The sequence below is a fragment of the Centropristis striata genome, chromosome 11 (genome assembly GCF_030273125.1).
Source record: "Centropristis striata isolate RG_2023a ecotype Rhode Island chromosome 11, C.striata_1.0, whole genome shotgun sequence".
NCBI classification, from domain to species: Eukaryota; Metazoa; Chordata; class Actinopteri; order Perciformes; family Serranidae; genus Centropristis; species Centropristis striata.
The window spans coordinates 27,699,435-27,721,254 of record NC_081527.1 but is presented as its reverse complement, the minus strand read 5'-3'; the positions used below and the strand labels follow the sequence as shown (position 1 = coordinate 27,721,254).

The following is a 21,820-nucleotide window of genomic DNA, read 5'->3' as shown; positions in this document are numbered from 1 at the left end:
AAGAAGGAGCGCTAAGATAGGGGTGTTTCCCAGATGCGTTCTTAACTGCCTTCTTAAGATCCCGCCAAAGAAGCTTCTTAAGAAGCTCTTAGTGGGAGCTGTCCACCGCCGTGGTGCTGAAATATAAATCAATCGATGCCAGGCAAATCGATCACCCACCACCTTATCAGCGCTTAAGTCACCCCACCCGTGCAATAAGGCTACGTGTGTGTGTGTGTGTGTGTGTGTGTGTGCGTGTGTGTGATCACAGCTAACAGGTGTATCCGAGTAGTAATCAAGCCATTAACGCATATATACCCCACTGTGGATACGCACACACATGAGAATGGAGAAAGCAGGCAGCAAACGCAGCAAGAGGTCACCCTCATTTACTGCAGAGGAGATGGCCACATTAGTGGACGAGGTCTGGCAGCACCGCGAGGTGTTATTTGGGGGAACAAGGGGGAAAAAAGACATAACATTAAAAAACCGCATTTGGCAGGCAATAGCCCAGAAGATGTCCCCCTCTAGTCCCTGTGGCCTTCGAGACTGGTGTGCCGTGCGGAAGAAGTGGCAGGAGTTCCAGAGCCAAACAAAAAAAAAAAGCGCACAGGTGAGGCGAGAGAGCATGGGCACGGGCGGTGGCGCACCTGGGGGTACAACCCTCACTCCCGACGAGGAAAAAGTCCTCTCCATTATTGGAAAGACGGCCTCTGAAGGCATTAGTGGGGGCATCGATATTCTGGGGGACGAAGGGCTCTCAGACAACAGCGAAGGCGAGGAGGAGGAGCCATCTGGGAGCGGAGCAGCGACCTGCACGTCCCCAGGAGAGGACGACCCCCTGCAACCGAGCCCTGTCCCCGCATGCCAACCAGCAGGGCCCGGTGTCCGCACACGGGGACGCCCCTCCATAACGACCTGCACCTGCAGCGAGACGCTGGTGCGTCTCAAGAGGGAGAAACTGGCTGTGCTGCGGGGGATAGAGGGCCAACTGGAGAGACAGACTGCCCTCCAAGAGGAGATGGTGCGTCTCAAACGTCAGAAGTTGGAGCTGCACCGGAGACAGCTGACACTTGCCGAGGCGCAGTTCAACAGTCCCTCCATCTCGGTCCCAATAATTCTCCCCCAGGACGCAGGTAAGGGGCATTTCTATTTTTTTCCTCCGCATTGCACAATGTATCCCGTTCAATTTCACTAATCAACCTCTCTTCATGCAGGTGATGCAGACGCCCAGTAAAGACAGCGGTGCCATCGCTTTTTGTTTTGTGTTTTAAATAAACTACTTTTCCTTTTCAATCATGTGTTGTGTGGATAATTTTGTATTGAAAAAAGGGTGTCAAACCTAGCGAATAAAAATCCCAGGCAATTTGTATTGTGTCATTGATTTGAGTAGATTCATGACATGTGCGCCCTGACGCACGTGCTTATCCTATCACTACTTTCAGCACCGCTAATTCCCCACTTGTTACCTGGCCTCCTCTATCCAAAAGTTGGATTTCATGTATAAATTTGCATACTGTATGCAAGAATTATTCCTTTACGTCCTGTGCCAGACCTTAAACAGGTAAAGCACCCAAACATTGCAACAATAAATTGGTGTGCGGGACATTATCCGACACTAATTTATTATTTGGGTGTTTTACCCGCACATCTGTTTCACTTCCTAGCTTTCAAGCCCTATACATGATGGTTGATATAATATGGGTTGTATGATGGTAGTGGGTTTGATGATGGGAGTAGGGTGGTGCTGATATTTGTGTTTGGTGGTGACGGGGGTAGGGGCTGAGACTTCAAAAGAGATTCACAAGCTCCTCTCTAGTCTGGACACCAGCTTGGTGGAGTATTGCTCGGGCTTCGCGGGGGTTGAGGGCGTCGTCTTCCGATGTTTCCCCATCGTCATCCACAGGAGGCAGCTCATCTGCTCCAACGCGCACTGCTATGTTGTGCAGCATGGCGGTGACAACAATCACGCGGCAACATTTCACAGGTGACAAGCGCAGTCCCCCTGACGAACGATGGACACATCGGTAACGGGACTTCCACCTGCCAAACACCCGTTCAATGTGGGTCCTGGTGTGTGTGTGGGCCTCATTGAACCTCTCCTCCTGTGGTGTTGCTGGGTTGGTTACCGGTGTCACGAGGTAACTCCGGAGAGGGTAGCCACTGTCTCCGAGGAAGATGCTCCTGCCGAACTCTCCTCTGCCAGCCTTCTGCCCCACAGCTGAGTTGGCCCACACGAAGCTGTCGTGTGTGCCTCCTGGCCACCTGGCAACGATGTCGGTGATGAGGCCATCGTGGTCCACCACCACCTGAGTGTTGATGGCAGCGTAATGTTTCCTCCCAATCCAGCACGGATCCATCAGGGAGGGATTGTGGATTGGGATCAGTGTGCCATCCACGACACCAATCACCCGGGGGATCCCAGCCATGGCGTGAAATCCACGGTGGACCTCGTTCCGCGTGGTGGGCATCCTGATGTGTCTCCGGGCATGGCGCAGGAGGATCGGTGTCACGGCTGCCACACTCCGTGAAACCGATGCCTTGCTGAGGCCGCTGCCGTCCCCCACCACCTCCAGGAAGCTCCCCACTGCGTAAAAACGCAGCGCGGCCAGGAGCTGCACCTCCGGGCTGAGGGCAAAATTGCAGCGGGTTGCCCTCTGGATGTGTGGTGACACGAGCGTGACGAGGCGGTGGATCTCCTCACGAGGAAGCCGGTACTTGGACTGGACAGCCCGGTCCGACAGCACGTCGAGTGGGGAGAAGTGCTGACGCACATAAGCATTTATATAAACCGTCTGGCTTCGCGCACGGCGACGCTGTTGGTTCGCAGCGAGAATATGCTGTATTGCAGCCATGGTGTCTCACACGCGTGGACTTCGGCAACGCCTTTATATAGACTTGCAGGTGGAGACCCTCTTGATGAGGTTCCAGCTGAGTTCAATTACACCTGTCAGTTTCCCTCATATCTGTGAAATACCACAGGGTTGTTGATGTTTTTATAGCTACTGTAAACTCATATGCAGATGCCGAATGTGTGTGAAAACGTAAGGAGTGATAGTAATGATTTATTTTATTTATGTAGCTACAGGAACACATGGGCAATTCTTTATTTTTATATCGTTATTTTTCTTCTTATGCTATTATTTTTCTTGCGTCAGTGTTCTGCAGTTATGAGCGCACATTCATCATTACGCAGGGTTTTAGTATTCCTTTGTGTCCGATATAACTTTCCCTGATGCGGCTGCACTGAGCGTTTGGTCGCTAAGAAGGCTGTTAAGAGTGGGTCAGGGCGATCTTAGACTTCCTTCTTAGTGAAAGATCTTCTTAAGCTAAGAACGACTCTGGGAAACACTTCCTTCTTTCACAGCGCTCTTAAGAGCGTCCCTAAGACGCTCTTAGCGCTTAAGAGCTTCTTAAGCGCTAAGAGCGAATCTGGGAAACGCGGCCATTAGCTTTGACTAGATTTTTATAGAGCAACACAGTGTCCAAAAAATCCCCAAACTTTCTCCCTATAAGGGTTCATAGTCTCGTTTCAAAATATAAATAAAGAGCTGTGGGGAAACAGCTCATTACATTTCTAAAACATTTCTAATGTGTTTAAGTCATTTTCAATGTGTTTAGAATGTGTGAAGTCATATACACTACAGGCCAAAAGTTTGGAAGCAAAAATGTACAAAAAAAGATCATAGTTTCATTGCTATACTTTGCAACAAAATAAACGTGATTATTATATAAAGAGTCGCTTATTAGAACACATTTTTACTATTATTATCAGGCTTTTGGGTTTTTATTACTTAGACTTTGTGTATCCTTCTTTCCTTAATGTATAAATCTGAACTCTTGTTTCTTTACCCAGCTGCTTCATTCTAGCCATTGATGTGGTAGTTTGTCGGAGATATGAACACAGTTGAGATTTATTGGGATTTTTGCATCCAAACTCTCAAAAGCCAAAGAGCTGAAGTGAATAATGCAAACTGTGATTTATTTTTTAACTTTTGCTCTGAAGTTATGAATCTTCCTAATCTTCTCAACCCTAAAACTAAGCCCTTCTTTTCTTTTGTTAACATTTATTCAGCAATGGTCTGGTAACATCGATGTATCCCTAAAGGTAAACTAAGGAAAATGGTCAATAAAGATTAGCAAAAAAATCAGTAAAGGTAAAGTCTGATCATGCAGTAAACACATCTAAAAATCCAAAGAATCCATACTGTTTTTTAAGAAAGCCATTTGTGAACAGAAAATTGAAGCTGCTTCCAAACTTTTGGCCTGTAGTGTACTTTTTCACAATAACCAATCAACTACAAATATGGCACTTGTTTCCCAAGTTTACAAATGTAACAATATGTTGAATCAGTTTTGTGAACTTTGGGTGTAAAACTGTATTAAAAAAAAACTCCCAAAACTGGTGGGTGTCCGCACACTTTTGTCCACATAGTATAAATAAATGGAGTATGTAAGCCTGCCTCTGTGTCTGTCTGTGTCCCTCCTCGTGTCAGAGCTGTATGCGTGTGCTTCGTTACCGTGACGTTACCTTGATGGCCTTACTGACCGAGACCTTCTTCAGCCCCGAATGGTTGAACTCTAACGGATTGCGCTTTGATTTTCCCCCAGGGACAAGGCAGGAGAGAGCAAACAACACACACACACACCACCACCAGGTTATTAGGGGAACAAGAGGCATGCAGGAGGAGGAGGAGGAGGAGGAGGAGACACCAGGACCGCCAGCATCACCAAACGTTGGGACACAATGAGACAGACAGAGAGACAACATGGATGATCACATGGTTAATGTCATTCCCCGATTCAACCTGGACATGAGGTCACAACTAGAGTCCAACCTATACTGGATTTATCATGTTTTTAATACATTCAATAATAATATGTTGTAGCACTGATTGAAAACTACATTTCACACAAAAAATAAATGTTTTTGTTGATCATCTCTCTTAAAAAGTTTCACAAATGCAACAAATATATCTATAATATCTATAACAGTTTCATTAAATAGGTTAAATATACAAAAATATACAAAATTTTGTCTGCATGTGGTAAAATATCTGCTGTCAGTTAAAACAATACTGGTTGGACTCTAGTTAAAATAGCACAGCATTAGATGGAGTCATTGATTAATGAAGATCAGAGGGAAAGAATCATTCTGATCAAAAAGAAGCCAAGATGGTTCGATGTTGTGGTGACGTTTGTATATTTATATTAGTATGAAATCCACTGAAATTACAACTAACTTGTTCCTTTGAAAAACACTGAACTGGTGATAACAAATAAGTATTTCACTGTGTTTTGCAGATTGCAAAGAATCAAAGAGAGGCAACAAATGAACTTATGATGCAAGTTTGTTTGCTAATTTAATGTATTTAGTATAAATTAAAAGCATGACTGCACAGTTAAATAATAATAAAAAATAATGTGAAGAACTGCAAAATGACATATTAAAATTATTAAGAGAGCTCCGATTGATCTGGCACCGATGGTTATCAGTTGCTATTTGTAAATATCTATCTGTAATATCTAAAATGCCTAAATCTGTGATCCTTAAAAAAAAAAGGTCAAAACATCTGGGACAATCGATCGGCGAATGGCCCCAAAAATCTTTATCAGAGCTCCCTTAAAAATAACATTCTGGTATTTTTTTAATGTAGAATTAAACTGTGCAGCTGTGATCTGACATGGATGGATGTCAGATCAGTAATGTGTTGCGAGGTTTGATTTTTAAACAATACACAGACGTGTTAACAGTTAAGCAGTTACATTAAAGGTTAATTCACTCATCGTGGATCTCCACTGGCAAACAGTGTTAATGTCTAGAGCTGCAACAATTAACCGATTAATCGAACAATAATCGATTATTAAATTTATCGTCAACTATTTTGATAATAGAATAATTGGTTTGAACCGTTTTTTAAAGACAAAAGTCTAAATTCTCTGATTTCAGCTTCTTCAATGTGAATATTTCTGGTTTCTTTGTTCCTTTATGACAATAAACTGAATATCTCTTTGGTTTGTGGACAAAACAAGAGATTTGAGGACGTCATCTTGTGGTTTGGGAAACACTGATTGATATTTTTATACATTTTATTGACCAAACAACTAATCGATTAATTGTTTGAATAATCGACAGATTAATCAATAATGAAAATAATCATTAGTTGCAGCCCTATTAATGTCACTTCCTGTCAAAACGTCTGTGCATTTCTTTATAATGAATCAAATAAAGTTCAGTTTGTGATGGAGCAGTAACCATGTGCTGCCCCCTGGTGGCCACGGGGGAGACTGTTGACACACGATGAGTTTATACAGGAAGGATGGAGGGAAAGCAATCCACAGAGAATTCACCCTCCCTGCTCTCTGAGCCTCAGACTGATCAAAATGCATACCTTCCTCTCCACAATAAGTGGGTATAAATCTAATTCGCAGCAACATAAAGACAAAAATATTGTTCTTAAAGTCTGTTATTACCTGTTGGAGAGATGAGAGTGGTTTAGGTCATCTTGGACTTAGAGCTGGGCGATATATAAAAAATAAATCGATATATTTTTAAATGTGAATTATGGAATTAGACCATATCACATATATCGATGTAGTTACATTTTTTTCTTTCTTTATATATAAATGCTGCCCCTACTAGGGTTTGTCATATTTAGTTCTTTTGTAATGTTCTTTATTCTTTTCTCATATAAACATATTTATTTCAGAAAAAGATTGACCTATTTCATTTCATAGGCTATTTTTATTTAAGATATTTCTTTATTTAAATATGCATTTTATGGAGCTTTGATTTTTTTTTAAAAAAGGTTGTCCTGTTATACAGTATTTATGCTCACTTAAATAAACGGTTTCAATAAAACTAAAATGTCATATTTGGCTTTGACTGAACATTTGCTCTCACTTTGCAAAAAAAATAATGGTATACATGTCGTATATTGATATTCAGCCTAAATATATCGGGATATGACTTTTGGTCCTTATCGCCCAGCCCTACATGGACTTTGAAAATACTTTGATTTAAAGTTGCGTGAAGTTTGTCGATGAAATAGTCTGACAATTATTTATCAAGTATCAAGTTTAAGAGACGAAACACACAGAAAATTGTCTCTAAATGCATTTATAAAATCCTGGAAAGTAAAAGAAATAGTTTTGAAATTGGAAATATTCTTTTGTCTACATATTTTTGTTTTATTAAATTTTTAAAGATGTATTTGATGAAGTTTGCTTGTAGTCATCTAAAATTATTAACTTTACTTTTTTCTTACAATTTTACAGCTAAAGTTAGACTAAAATGTTATAAAACTGATAAATGACATAATAATTGGTGACTAAAACAAAACTTACATGCTAAATCTTCTCAGATAAGTCTAAATTACATTTTTTAATGACTAAGTTAAAAGTAAAATATCAAAAGCTTTCGTCCATTTTAAAATAAGAAGGATGAAGTTGAGTAAAAACATCTGAAACTCAACATTTCAGGACTAAATCTGATCTTATTTTTGTTATTTGTCTGCTGAAACCTCTAGAGACCTATATAACAGCAAACTGAGAGCAGTATGGATTGTTTTATCCTTTTAATACACTATTACTCTGCTAAAATGCAATCTGCGTCGGCAGTGAGGCAGAAAAACATCAACAGAATTTATTTTATAGGAGAAAATCAGCTGAACTGAGACTGAAAAAGAGCTCTGGTAAGACTCCTTTTATTAAACTCATCTGAAATTACATTAGTGAAAAAAATGTACATCTAAATCCTGCAATATCAATAATTCCTATGGAGGAAGGATGCTTCTGATCGTCCTTAAACATAAACCTTCAATGTTGTTTGCTCATTTTCTGGACACATTTTTCTGTAATGTTCCTCCACTTTGTAATCAGTCAAACCCCAACAAATAACATTTATAAAAAATGATGATATTAAGGAATTCAATTCATGCTTTAGTCGGGATTCATGCTCATCAGGCAAACAATTCAAACCTCTTTTATAAAAACAAAACAAATAAAAGCAAACAAAGGGAACATAACCTCGAGGGAGGTCATCACACTTTTGGCCAAACTAACTCTAGGATGCAGAAAACAGCCAGCGGACTCACAAATAAGGTCCTATAGAGCGAGGCGGTGTTCTCGCAAAACACGAGGCCCGCCGCACGTCTCTCTTTTAAGTAGCCAGAGCCCAAGTTCCCCTCAAAGACGCTCTTCAGAGGGGAGGATGAGAGGAAGAAGAAGCGGAGGAGAAGAAGGAAAAAGAGGCTGAAAAGAGGAATGTGAACCCTCCTCTACAGAGTTCAAACACTAAGAAGAAATAAGGTTATTAATACTAGAAAACACTATGAAAGACTGAGAGGTGCTGTGACGATCTTGTTAACACTGAAAACCAACAGCTCAGTTATCACGAACAGGTGAGAAAACTGCTGAGTAGTAACGGGGAAAAATCAAGGGGTCGGCAACCTTTACTAACAGAAGAGCCATTGTCAGCCAAAATAAGAGAAAACAGTTGGAATGGAGCCACAAACCTTATTTTGAGCCTTAGAATGGACATAAAACAGTCTACTAAGTCTAAATTAACATTAATAATAGGTCATAATGAACATTTATTGATATGATTTTGTCAGAATGCAGATGAGAGGCTGGAAACCGAAGAAATATCTCAGGAGATTTGGAACTGAAAGCTATAGCCTAGCAAGGAAAACTCAACTTGAAGTTGGCTAAATTTAGAGGTTAGGGTGCCGGCCCGAGCTATGATGCACATATTAGTGGACTAAAATGTTTTTAAAACATTTTAACTGCCATTATAATATACACATTTTTACAATTGAAGAATACAAATTGCTTTGGGCCTACACCAATGATAAATTAAATGTAAAATGTAAAGAAATAAACGTTTCATTTTGCCACAGGGAGCCACTGAGGACAGCCTGAAGAGTGTGGCTTCGGAGCCACAGGTTGCCTACCCCTGGTCTATTACAACAGAATTTAGTGTTATTTGATTGGTTAAAGTCTTCTGTCTGCACCTTTAATATGAGATGAAGTGAAGAACAGAAAACAAGTTCAGAAAAATAGATAAGAGAGGAACTGAGGCGAACAACACACTGCCAACTGGAACCAACAAGCAAAAACGAGATAAAAGCATCTATTTCCAGGGAGGTTTGTGGGAAATCAAGAAAATAACCCTAAAAAAAAGAATTTAAGCTCCAATTACTGCAAGACAAATAAAAAACACATTCGACAAAGAAAATAAAGATGTCTCCGTCCATATACAGCAAACAAGCATGACGAAAAAACTGAAAGTTCAGAAGGAGTCTGATATATGCTGGAAAGGTCAGCTAACCTGAAGATGCAACTGGAAATCGTTACTGCAGGTGCATGCTGGGAGGTTGGACCAGACCAACTTACCGGCAGGTTTCTGGCTGAATCCAGGAAGACGACGAGCACCGCAGACGACAGGCCGTCGTTGGCGTGACCGCGGTCAGCTTTGATGCTCATCAGGGCCTGGAACGAAAGAGAAAAGATAATTCACATTGTGCTTCTGGGGAATTTTTTTTTTTTTCATAAAAGAAAAATATATTAAATTGGAACCATTCATAATGTTCCTAAAACATCATTATTTATTGACCAAGTTTATGATAAAAAAATAAAAGAAAGCCAGATGGTTGGCAAAAATTAGCAATTATAAAAGATTGGGATAAAGAGCAATACTTTTTTCTTTATTTTAATTTTAATGTTTTAGACATAAGTTTCTTTTTTTTTTATTTTTTTTTTATTGGTGAAATGACGTAACAAACAAGGTGACATGAGTGACAAATAGACATAAGTTTCTATTGCTACCATATATTTTCCTATTTTTCTGTTCTGGCTGTCATGGAGGTAGTAGTTTAAATATGGAAATGGCTGAATTATACATTCAAGATATGTATGCCTTTTTATGTTTGTCTTTTTCTTTATGGGGGCGATTTGGGGATTTCTTTTTATCTTAAATGATTATCCTTAGCACCCGTGTTTACTTGTGTGTCTTGTATGTAATTGTGTTTGAAAAAAGAAATACATTTTTAAAAAAGAGAGAAAAGATAAACTGTTTAGTTTTTGGTAAAAAAATAAAAAATAAAATAAAAAAAGACCGTCACAAGTTCCACCAAATACAAGGTTGTTTTCACAGTCTGGGATGTCAATGATGTGCAACAACACTGATTTTGATGCACTGCGTTAAACAGTGTTAAAGGTGAAACAAAGTGCTCAGTTCAACATGTTTCTTTAGGTGGAGCTCTGAGTGCAGCAGTGGTTGAGTACCTGGTCCAGCTTGTCAGGTGTGGGCAGCAGAGATAACCACTCCAGCTTCAGGTGCAGCTTCCCCGTCCCCACGTCTTCCAAAACAAACCACTGTAGACAAACAACAAATCCTTGTTAATATCCATACAGAAAATATTTTATTAACAATGTCCACACCACTGCATTAAATTCTATCTCGTGAATAAAAAGAGGGGGAAAATATATGTTAAATCCAGGTTCAATCCAGGGGTAAAGTCAAAGTGATATTTTACAGTAATATGACCTTTTTTTTAAAGATTCATGAACATGTTTTTGCTCAGTTTTGTTATAACACCGCAAAGATTTACAATTCAATATTTATTGTGCTTCTTTTATAAAGGTGAAACTGCAATGTTCATACATGGCAGCATCCTGGAAGAAAGTGCACATTTAATTTAGTTAATTAATTCCATTTTAGTACAAAACACTATTTGTGGATTATAATACTGTTTTGTACTAAAATGGAATCAATTAACTAAATTATATTGTAAGGAATTAATCAACTTAATTAAATAAATAATATTATAAGATAGAAAGTAGACAAGAAATTGTATTTTCTAGCTCTTGTTTTAATTTAATTTAGTTTAATTTTAATATAATAATAAATATATAATTATATTATAATAATAATATTATATATATATATATATATATATATATATAAAATTTATTTTTACACATTGACATATTAAATATTTAAATGGATTTATACATCATAAGATATATTTCTATCAATAAATAGAAAAATGAAATTTAATTTGATATTATAACTGACGGTATATGGACTGTACTGGTTTGTTTTTCCAATAATAAGGAAGAAAAAAAGTCACAAGCTTAAATTTCTGGTGACGGCAAAAAATAAACTAATGAAATTGAAACAAGAAGAAGTGATAGTTGGCCTGACTAAAAAAAGTGTGAGTGGCGCCCCCAGGGTTTTGACTGACGTGTATGTGCAGTATAGAAACACAGCAGTAATGAGCACACAGGAGATTTCACTGTATGTCTCCTTCTTTAGAGTAGTACAAAGTCTAAAATGTTCCTGGATGCTGAAGGCTCTGAGAGGAGGAGGAGATGCAGATTACCTCATCGACCTTCTGTTCCTTCTGGAGCTCGGCCACGTCGATCATCAGACTGAAAAACAAGCGACAAACAGCAGAAACTTTCAGAGAGCGAGGCTGAGTCATCGCTGCGTTTGGCTGCAGTGTCACTGACTGATCTCACACAGCAGATCTGTTAATGGGCTCCGGTGGAAATTAAAGTCAGACACACAATGCTGCACTCATTAAACAGTGCCGAGGAGACACTACCAGCAGCTAAATGGAGTGTGAAATCATATTACATACAGAGCAAAGTCTTTGTGACAAATAAGATCTGTGAAGATGAGAAACACTGTATGAAGAACACATTAGACACTCAGTTAATCCATTAACTACTGACTCTACGTGTACAGCTTATTACAGTATACATTAAAATATATACTGTGTCAGATCTTCCTTTTCATTAGCAAAGTGAATCAGAAGTGTTGAATTACTGGTAGGTTCTATCTATCATTAGTGTCTAGAGGACAGAAGCTGCCAAATCCAAAATAAATCACTGAATAGATAGATGAATATGCCATTAAATGGACCAAAATCATATTAACCCTAGACTATACACCCATTGTTTTCAAAACACAAGTTTCACTATTTTTTTTTCACTATTACTATTGAAAAAAAAAAATCAGGTTACCTTTTTTCTTTTGAAATGAGGCCTAATTTTGTATATTTGTCTAAATTTGACCAAAAGTAATGGAAAAAAAGAAAATGTAATATCAATTTGTTGGTTATAAGTTACCTTAAAATGTGAAAAAAAAGGTTGTTCATAATTTTTTTCTACATGTCCTAAAACCACTCTGATGTCATGGGGTCCTTTTTGACCCCATGACATCATAGAAATGTATGAAGAAAGAAATTTTGATATTTTTATTATCTATAAAGGATGCAGAGGGGCACATATGCTGAAAATTTCAAGCAATTCTATGAAAGTTCACCTATATTTATGGTATGATGAAAATGATTTGGGGTCAAAAAGGACCCCAGGACTACAGGAGGGTTAAAAATAAATGTATGCAAGAATTTATTGAGTAGTTTATTTAGCTATTTTGTATTTTGGCAGCTTCTTTCCATATCAAAAAGTAGAAAAAAAGAAATGACAAGTTCCCAGAGCCCAGAATACTGAGAACATGTGTGAAGGAAATGCTGTGAAAAACACAAAATCCATAATAAATATTGGCCTTTGACTCAATCTTTAACTCATACTTTAACATGCATAGGTTATTTGAGACAGAAATATAGTGTTTTATATAGGAAATAGAGCAGGGTGAAGGAGTGAGTTAAGTTGGAACAGATTGTGGCAACACGCAGAACTTTCGCTGTTTTATCAGAAGTTGTACCTTCCCAGGAAGTCGTCTTTATCTGTATCTTCATCAAACAGCTCGATGTCCAGATTCTGTGCACCGTGATCGTAAATCAGAGCCTGAAAATACAATCAAACACATTAATATATTAGTCTCACACACTCACACACACACTGCTGTTTAAAGTGCTACATCTTAAATGACAGAAAATTGTAATAAAATGATGAAATATGTCCCTCTTTAGGTAACTTCTGGACATTGGTTTTTCATGCGTTATCGGAAATCCTTCATCATCGAATTGAGCCCAATCACTTATCTGGTATTTTTGGCATTGCTCCAGATCTAAACTTACCTAAAGCTAAAGCTCAACTTTCTGGCCTTTGCCTCTTTACTAGCTCGACAAGCTATTTCACTGAAATGGAAGGAACCAGCTCCTCCCTCCTATTCACATTGGCTCAGAGACATGCTATCCTGCATGAATCTAGAGAAGATTAGATACACTATTCGGGGATCGGAGAACAAATTATACAAGATATGGCGCCCCTTCTCGGTATTTTATGAGACCCTCAACAATAATTTCTGAGTACCCCCCCCCCCCCCTTTTTAAAATTTTATTTAATTTTTAATTTAATTTTATTTGTTTTTATTTTATTTTTATTTTTTATTAGTATTATTATTTACTTATCTATTTATTTTCCTACATCTTTTTCTTTTTTCCATGTATTTCATCCTTTTGGTTGTTAATCCTTTTTTTAAATTTATTTTTTATTTATATATATATATGTAGATGTATATGTGTATGTGTATGTGTGTATGTGTATGTATATATATATTATGTATATGTATGTATATGTGTACTCTGTCCTTTTACAATTGTATGTCAGTGGCTGTATATGTATGTCTATGATGTATGGGCAGTTGTTTGCGTTGTATCATGGGTGGATGTTGTACAAAAAAATCAAAAATTTTCTTCCTGTACAGTGACTGTCTTATACATGCCTTGTCATCAAGATCATTGAAAGAAATGATCAAATATATCATGATGCTGGCTGTAAGGTAACTCACCTCGTAGACTTCGCCCCATTTCGGGTGGACGGTCTCGTGGATGACTTTGCTCTGGAAGAGCTGCGTCCCGATCCGGATCACTCCATATGGGTCTGACTTGCCTTTGATCAGACCGCCAAGGAACTTGTCTTTCCCCAGCAGGTCCTGGGCCTCGATGAAGTGGATCCTCAGGACGCCCTGAGGACACAGACACAGAGTGTATGTTTAGGCTGGGCCAAAAAGACTAAGAAGGGGGGGGGGGACACAAACCATTTCTCAAATCATTTTATATTTTAGTGTTGGAGGGCCTGTGATAATAAAGGTCAATTCTCACCCACATCTGCCTCGAGGCAGAATCCAAAGGTCAGCTGAGTGCTGTTAATAATCATGTTGCAATTTGAAAGCTATTTTTCAAAAGAGAAATAGCCTGAGGAGAAGTAAGAAGAGGAAAATGGTTTCCCTGCCTGCTCATGAAGAACACGACAAGTAATTTACTCAAAAATAAAAAGACGAACATTTTAGTGTAATGACGTCTACAGAGGAAATCAGAGCAGTGATGTTTTTAGCCATGAAGATCCTGATTCAGCTTGTGGATGCCCTGTTGATTCACGCTTTAATCATGAGGGGTGGAAGAGTATATAAACCTTTTCTTATCCATTTAATAAGTTAAAGTTCAGACATTAAATTTAGAGGGAAAGTTTTGGATTTTCTTTTTCAAAATCTGTTATAGAAACATAAAAGGTGAACAAATGTTTTCATTATTCATATTAATATTAAAATGATAATAAACAGTGTAAAGCAGGATATCATCACATTTGAGAAGCTGAAACCAGAGAATCAAATTCCAAACAAATAATATCAAGCAAAAAGATTGATTCATTGACTATAGGTAACTGTGTGTGTAGGCTCTGCAGCTAATTTTTGAGGTAGGGCTGCACGATTATGGCCAAAATGATAATCACGATTATTTTGATCAATATTGTGATCATGATTATTAATCACGATTATTCATCATGTTAGGGAAAACATCTGTATTTTTATTGCACTAGTTTTAAACACTTGGACTTGGAGAGGGCCTACGACCGTGTCCCTCGGGGAGTCTTGTGGGGGGTACTGCGGGAATATGGGGCACCGGGCTCGTTGCTACGAGCTATCCGGTCCCTATATAACCAAAGTGAGAGCTGTGTCCGCATACTCGGCACAACGTCAAACACGTTCCCAGTGGGTGTTGGCCTCCGCCAGGGTTGCCCCTTGTCTCCGATTCTGTTTGTGGTTTTCATGGCCAGGATCTCAAGGCGCAGCCGGGGGGAGGAAGGGATTCGGTTTGGTGACCTAAGAATTGCATCTCTGCTTTTTGCAGATGATGTGGTTCTTTTGGCTTCATCAAGCCGGGACCTCCAGCACTCATTGGGGCGGTTTGCAGCCGAGTGCGAAGCGGTTGGGATGAGAGTTAGCACCTCCAAGTCTGAGGCCATGGCTCTCTGCCGGAAAACGGTGGACTGCCCCCTCTGGGTAGGGAGAGAGGTACTGCCTCAAGCGAAGGAGTTCAAGTATCTCGGGGTCTTGTTCACGAGTGAGGGTAGAACGGAGCGTGAGATGGACAGGCGGTTTGGTGCAGCGTCAGCAGTGATGCGGGCGTTGTACCGGACCGTCGTGGTGAAGAAGGAGCTGAGCCGGAAGGCAAAGCTCTCGATTTACCGGTCCATCTACGTTCCAACCCTCACCTATGGTCACGAACTTTGGGTAGTGACCGAAAGAGCAAGATCGCGGATACAAGCGGCTGAAATGAGCTTCCTCCGTAGGGTGGCTGGGCTCAGCCTTAGAGATAGGGTGAGGAGCTCAGACATCCGGAGGGAGCTCGGAGTAGAGTCGCTGCTCCTTCGCGTCGAAAGGAGTCAGCTGAGGTGGTTTGGGCATCTGGTAAGGATGCCTCCCGGGCGCCTCCCGTTAGAGGTGTTCCGGGCACGTCCAACTGGTAGGAGGCCCCGGGGAAGACCCAGAACACGGTGGAGGGATTATATCTCCCGCCTGGCCTGGGAACGCCTCGGGGTCCCCCAGGAGGAGCTGGACGTTGTGGCTGGGGAGAGGGACGTCTGGAATGCCCTGCTTAGCCTGCTGCCCCCGCGACCCGGCCCCGGATAAGCGGAAGAAAATGGATGGATGGATGGATGGATAGTTTTAAACAAACAATAGGAACAGTTTTTAGTGTGTGCACAGTGTCCGGTGCTTGTTGTAAACAAACAGAGATCGCTAAGTGAACACCTCCTGCAGCAGCAGCACATACACACTGTACTTCTACAGAGCTAACTGTAGCTAACTGCCGCTAGCGGCGGCTCTTCTTAACAAGTAGGCCTCCAGCTTGTTAAGAAGAGTAAAAAGGAGTCGCTGGATTTGTCTCCAGTCGCTTTCTTGAAAAATAGCCGCTAAGGGTGTCAACACTGCTTCACCGGCTTTTTAAAGTGGGGCGTGTTGTTGCCATGTAGAGTACTACGTCACATCCCGATAAGCGATCTATCCAATCAGTAACCAGGCTGTTTTTAGGGGAGAAAATTAGCAATTTGCAGACTGGACACTAACGGGTCAATATCCCCTCCGGCTCTGCAGCTGGGAAAGACTGCTGCAGGAGGACTGTGCCGCTTCGACTCGTTCTTACTCTTCTTAATGAGCCGACTCGTTAAGAAAGAAAAAGTCGCTGGATTTGTCGCCATTTGGGCTCTTGGATTGCAATATAGCAACAAAGTTGCTAAGTTGGCAACACTGCTTCGCCGACTTTTACAAATGTCTCGTGTTGTTGTGGCATCGAGTACTACATCACATCCTGCTTAGCCAGGTGGTTGGTGGACTACTGGTGTAGAAAGTGCTTGATAAGATATGCAGAGAGCAGCATTTTAAAATTAAAATATCCCTGAAGATCAGGTTAATTTAATCGTGGCGGCCAAAATCGTGATCACGATTAAAATTCGATTAATTGTGCAGCCCTATTTTGAGGACACCTGAGAATATAAATATAAATATTGACAAAATTTCACCAAACCTTAAATTACCTACAGGCTGCAGAACATAGTCAAAAATTTGCTTTTCACCTGCACACAGCAGAGTCTGTGTGTGTGTGTGTATGTGTATGTGTATGTGTGTGTGTGTGTGTGTGTGTGTGTGTTACCTTGGGCACAGGGAAGCGGAGCTGGGCCAGCTGGGTCTCACCCACCAGAGGGATGGTGATGCGGTTGGGCAGAACCACGAAGCTGTAGATGATGTCCTGGATGATGTTGTCACACAAACCACTGAGATGGATCGAAGGAGGAGGAGGAAGAGGAGGAGGAGGAGGAGGAGGAGGAGGAGAGGTAGAGAAAAAAAAGAGATAGGATAAAGAAAATGATGAGTGCATAATAATATAGAATAGCCTTAAAACACTAAAAAACAAAGGGCTTTCTCTTGACCTGCAGGATCACATTGCTAAAGAAGTGTTAAAATCTGAAGCTGTCTTTATGTTTACAGGCCTGCTCTGCACATGTCCAAACAAACACACGTGTATCAGACACACACATACATACACACTTCTCTCAGGTTACAACACTATTTATATAAGACACATACTAGTAAGAAGGCTGCAGCTTCCTGACTGATCTCAGCAGAAAACAACCTGATATGACTGTTAACTAGCTGCTGGCACAGCTTCACAACTCTGACACTGGATACTGTGACTGTACAGTGGAATGTGTGTGTTTGCGTGTGTGTGTGTGTGTGTGTGTGTGTGTGTGTGTGTGTGTGTGTGTGTTTGGGTGTCTGAGAGAGGAGGGAAGTGACACACGTGCACCACGAGCACATGGGTGACAGGAAACACATTTCTGTTGGCTGCTGAATTCTGATAGTAGTAAGGAAATACATGATCAATTATTTCACCATTTACAACCTGAAGAAACAAAGAAGAAATAATATGTTTATGTGGGGTGAGTCACTTATATTATGATTATTTATTTGTTGTGTTTTTGTGTTGTTTGGGGAAATGACCCACATCCAAGGGTTCCGACTCTTTTCCACTGATCAAGATTTCAAAAATATTCCCCTTTTAAGTAAGTTGTGGCTTCTTTTTAGCTGATGGGACTTAAAAAATATGAGCTGCATATTTAATTTTATCTCACATTTTTTCATAAATTGTCTTCATTGTTGGTATAGACAAAAACTCCTGTGATATTTCAGCTCATCTCCTCTAGAGGGCAGCAGCAGCCTGCATTAAAACACAGCTGCAGTGCTTCACAGCAGAAATGAAAGAAAGAGCTGGTCCTGGGTCAGTTTCAGATCAGAATTTCAAGTGAATGCAAAGTTGATTTTGGCTGATTCCTGCTCTGCTCACTAACTAAACACATGAAGGTGACCTCAGCTTTTCCTGCCGTTTCAGGACGAAATGCAAATCTGCCTTAAAGGAAATAAGGACTGCCCTCTCACACACACACAGGAAGAGAGAGAGGAGGGTGGGGCGAGGGCAGGTCTTTACTGCAGACACACACACACACACACACACACACACTGGTGTTGTCCCACAAACTCGTCAAACAAGGAAAGCGGCATTTCACAGGGCGGAGTCTTTTTGCAAACCACAGCGAGTTCCTCTGCTGAAAACAAACAGTAAAGCAGCAGGAAACAGCAACAGGTCAACATGGAGGAACTCAGTGTGGTAACAACCCTCTGCAGGACCTGCAGGTTCTGTTTCAGGCTTTCTTACTCTTGTTGCATGTGATTCAAAAGAATGACAGCTAGGATTTAAAATGACATGTTGCAGCTTCATGTCTTTGTTAGAAGCTATTCAGCTTGGCTCAATGGATGCCAACACTTTTGTCCAAATATTTAAAAATCTTCAGGATGGATTGGTATAAAATTTTGTACAGACACTCATGGTCCCCAGGGGGCGGTATTTCAAAATTTGTAATCCGGATCAGGATAATCCGGATAACGAAATCCTCCTTTTCTCAGTCATGGATCAAGGTGATCCTGCTGACTTTATCTGAGTATTTCAAAACATTGGCAGAGTGGATCACCGTGACGTCCATGTGGGCGGATCTGGATTTCCAAATCTTGTCGTGTCTCCGACTCTGGGATCGAAACATGGCAGACTACCTGACGAAAGGAGCAGGGAGCACCACTTTCACGTCAAAAGTGTAAGTTAACAGTCATCTAATGCAGTAGTTCTCAACCTTTTTAAGTCGCGACCCCCAATTTAACATGCATATTGTCCGCGACCCCCGCTCACTGAACAGAATCTCACACACACAGTTAAGATCACCCAAAAAAAGAAACAAAATGACCAAAAAAAGGAAACAAAATGACCAAAAAAGACACAAATTGACCACAAAATGATCAAAAAAGACACAAAATGACCAGAAAAGACACAAAATTACCATAAAAAAGACACAAAATGACCAAAAAAGACACAAATTGACCAAAAAAGACACAAAATGACCAAAAAAGACACAAAATTACCCAAAAAAGAAACAAAATGACTAAAAAAAAGACACAAAATGACTAAAAAAAGACACAAAATGACCAAAAAAAAGACATAAAGTGACCAAAAAGACTAAAACACATGAACACTTTAACACAGTGGAGACAGAGCTGACTTCCAAAATGATTTGGCGACCCCCAGAAATCATCTCGCGACCCTAATTGGGGTCCCGACCCCAAGGTTGAGAATAGCTGATCTAATGTGTAGCGGTTTTAAGACCATACGAATGCCAACCAACATATCATGCTAGCCAACTTCTTGAATTGTCACCTAATTAAAACCAGGCCGCAGCGATCTCTAATTGAGACGCGGCCGTGCTAACGGTAGCTAACTCCGCTTCATTGACTTGTGTGTTAAGTAGCTAGCGGGCTAGCGAGGTAGCTGCTTTGTTGATTAATTTTAGTCTATGGTTTAACTTATAAAGGAACTAATCGGACGTACATCATACCTTAACTCTTTAAACTAACACCAACTTGTTTAGAGTTTATTAGCGTTACATTATTGGCAACACGGCAGACTTAAAAAAAAAAATCTGCTCCATGTGTACAGAGCAGGCTGCTGCAGTACTTAGGAAACGTAACGTTACACGGTATTAACTATACGGGTCATTCAGAAGTGTCAGAATGCTCCAGTAATGCTGGTGATGATGTCATGCTTTGTGTACGTAAAGATATACTCATACACCTTCTCTTTCTTACTTTCAGAGTCACTCACAGCCATGGACCTCTCAGCTATTAAGGACAACCGGGTCTCTATGAGTGATGGAAATCCTTGGAAACACTTTAATTGTATTGATCCATTCAATGTTATTGGATTCTGAATAAAGTTATTGAAACTGCTTGAAATTGTAATTGCATTACTTTCATGCTATATAGCTTGGTCAGTGACACAATAAGAAACATTTTTCATCCTAATTTGTCTCCCTTATATAGAAGACTCTCACTAAACACAATTATGGTCATTTATAGCAAAATATAATCTGATTTGATGAAGTAGAATAATCAGTTTGTACACAAACACCTTACTGCATGTTTTAAAAATCACATTCAAGCTATTTCCAGACATTTTAAAGGTACATTTTTAAGTTTGACAGAATTTGTCTTCAATAATCAGATGCATGAAAATATACCTTGAAAGTGCTTCAATGTGCTGCATGATATATTTACAGCAATTTCAGAAAGTGGGGTCAAATATTTTACTATGCTTTAAATTTCTTTCAATTAGGCTACTTAATTATTAAAAGTAAAACACTAACACTTGATTAAGTGAAATGAACATCTTGACTAAAAATATCTAGGAGAAGTGGAGCTGAGACTTTGTCAATCTAAGTGAAATCCACCTCTGAGGTGGGATCAGGATCATCCTGAAATTTTGGTACCAAGTTGATCCAGATATCTGCCTTGAGTTTTGAAATACCCAAATCCAGCCTTTTATCTGGATTCAAGGGAGGATTGGATTACCGGAGCGGAATCCTGATCTTCAGGATCAGGGTTATCTGGATCCGTGTTTGAAATACCCAGTTTTCAGATCAGATCTAGATTTAATCCTATCCGACCAGGATAATCCTATCTGATCACTTTTGAAATACCGGCCCCAGGTGATGAATCTCTAGTGCCCCATGAGATTCTCATTTGTAGTTTTGAGTGAAACACCTCAACAACCTTTGGATGAAGGCAATACAATACAATACAATAAATCTTTATTATTCACCATGGTGGAAATTTGCCTTCGGCTCACCGTAAAGATACAGAATTTCATTAAAAACATACAGCAGTTGAGAATTAAAAGATAGAGTAAGAAAAGAAAAGAAAAGAAAAATCAATTAAGCAGTTAAATTTAGTGCATCACTTATGTTGAGTCGAGGAAGTGAGTAGCGTTGGGGATAAAATATTTTTTAAAGGCTCCCTTAGCTAGTGGGACCATGTAACGTCTCCCAGACTTCAGGAGCTCCAATTGGTTGGTTAGGGGGTGGGAGCGATCTGCTGTCATTTTCCTGGCCTTCCTCATTGTCCTCTCTGTGTAAATTTCTGTTAGTGACTTTTGGGGTCGTTCCACTATTTTGCTTGCCCTCAACACAATTTTGTTTAGTTTGGTTTTACATTTACAACTTAAGTAACCAAACCAGACAGGAAGATGGAAGGTGAGGACACTCTCTTTTTCAATGTCCATCTAGTGCCATCATTATGTCACAATGTGATCTCTCTTATACTTTGTTTTTTGACCAAAAAGCTACAGAACAAATGACACTCCCATCAGCCTCAGCTTAGTCTCATATAGACCTCCCTACCTCTGTCAGTGTGCTATAGGGGGAAAGACGATCTGGCTAGCTTATATTTCCTTAAACAAATCACAACAGCCCTCTTCACAGCAGACATTTTTTAACTTGATGCTTGTGCCTACTGTGATTAGTCAAAGTGCCCCTGTAAAACAGATAGCTGAGATAGTAGAAGGAGGGGAAAACGGCGCATGACAAATGCAACAAATTGCAGGTGTAACGGCTACTCTTGCTTTCAAAAAAAGTCAAAAACATCAGAGTAGTCTGTGAGGAGGAGGTCTACGACTCATTAAATAATAAGCACTCACAGAGTTTCAGTTTCAAC

At 40.1% G+C, this 21,820-nt stretch overlaps 2 protein-coding genes across 4 annotated transcripts in view; both read right to left on the bottom strand.

Annotated features, from left to right (window-relative positions):
- LOC131980958 (extended synaptotagmin-2-A-like) overlaps positions 1 to 21,820 on the bottom strand; it is a 92,827-nt gene that overhangs the window by 13,960 nt on the left and 57,047 nt on the right. Inside the window, exons 9-16 of one of the 3 annotated variants that reach the window (XM_059345254.1) lie at positions 16,884 to 17,004; positions 13,745 to 13,921; positions 12,716 to 12,798; positions 11,367 to 11,415; positions 10,267 to 10,356; positions 9,376 to 9,471; positions 8,076 to 8,177; positions 4,511 to 4,573 (exon numbers count right to left, since the gene is read on the bottom strand). In XM_059345254.1, the coding sequence (XP_059201237.1) occupies positions 4,511 to 4,573; positions 8,076 to 8,177; positions 9,376 to 9,471; positions 10,267 to 10,356; positions 11,367 to 11,415; positions 12,716 to 12,798; positions 13,745 to 13,921; positions 16,884 to 17,004 (781 nt within the window). The remainder of the gene's footprint in view (positions 1 to 4,510; positions 4,574 to 8,075; positions 8,178 to 9,375; positions 9,472 to 10,266; positions 10,357 to 11,366; positions 11,416 to 12,715; positions 12,799 to 13,744; positions 13,922 to 16,883; positions 17,005 to 21,820) is intronic. The other 2 variants (XM_059345255.1, XM_059345256.1) reach the window with 2 other exon arrangements.
- LOC131980959 (putative nuclease HARBI1) lies at positions 1,768 to 4,455 on the bottom strand. Its single transcript, XM_059345257.1, has 2 exons — positions 2,698 to 4,455; positions 1,768 to 2,502 (listed from the first exon to the last, which is right to left on the bottom strand). Exons 1-2 carry the CDS (start codon positions 2,832 to 2,834, stop codon positions 1,770 to 1,772), a joined length of 870 nt encoding a protein of 289 aa, XP_059201240.1. The 5' UTR covers positions 2,835 to 4,455; the 3' UTR covers positions 1,768 to 1,769.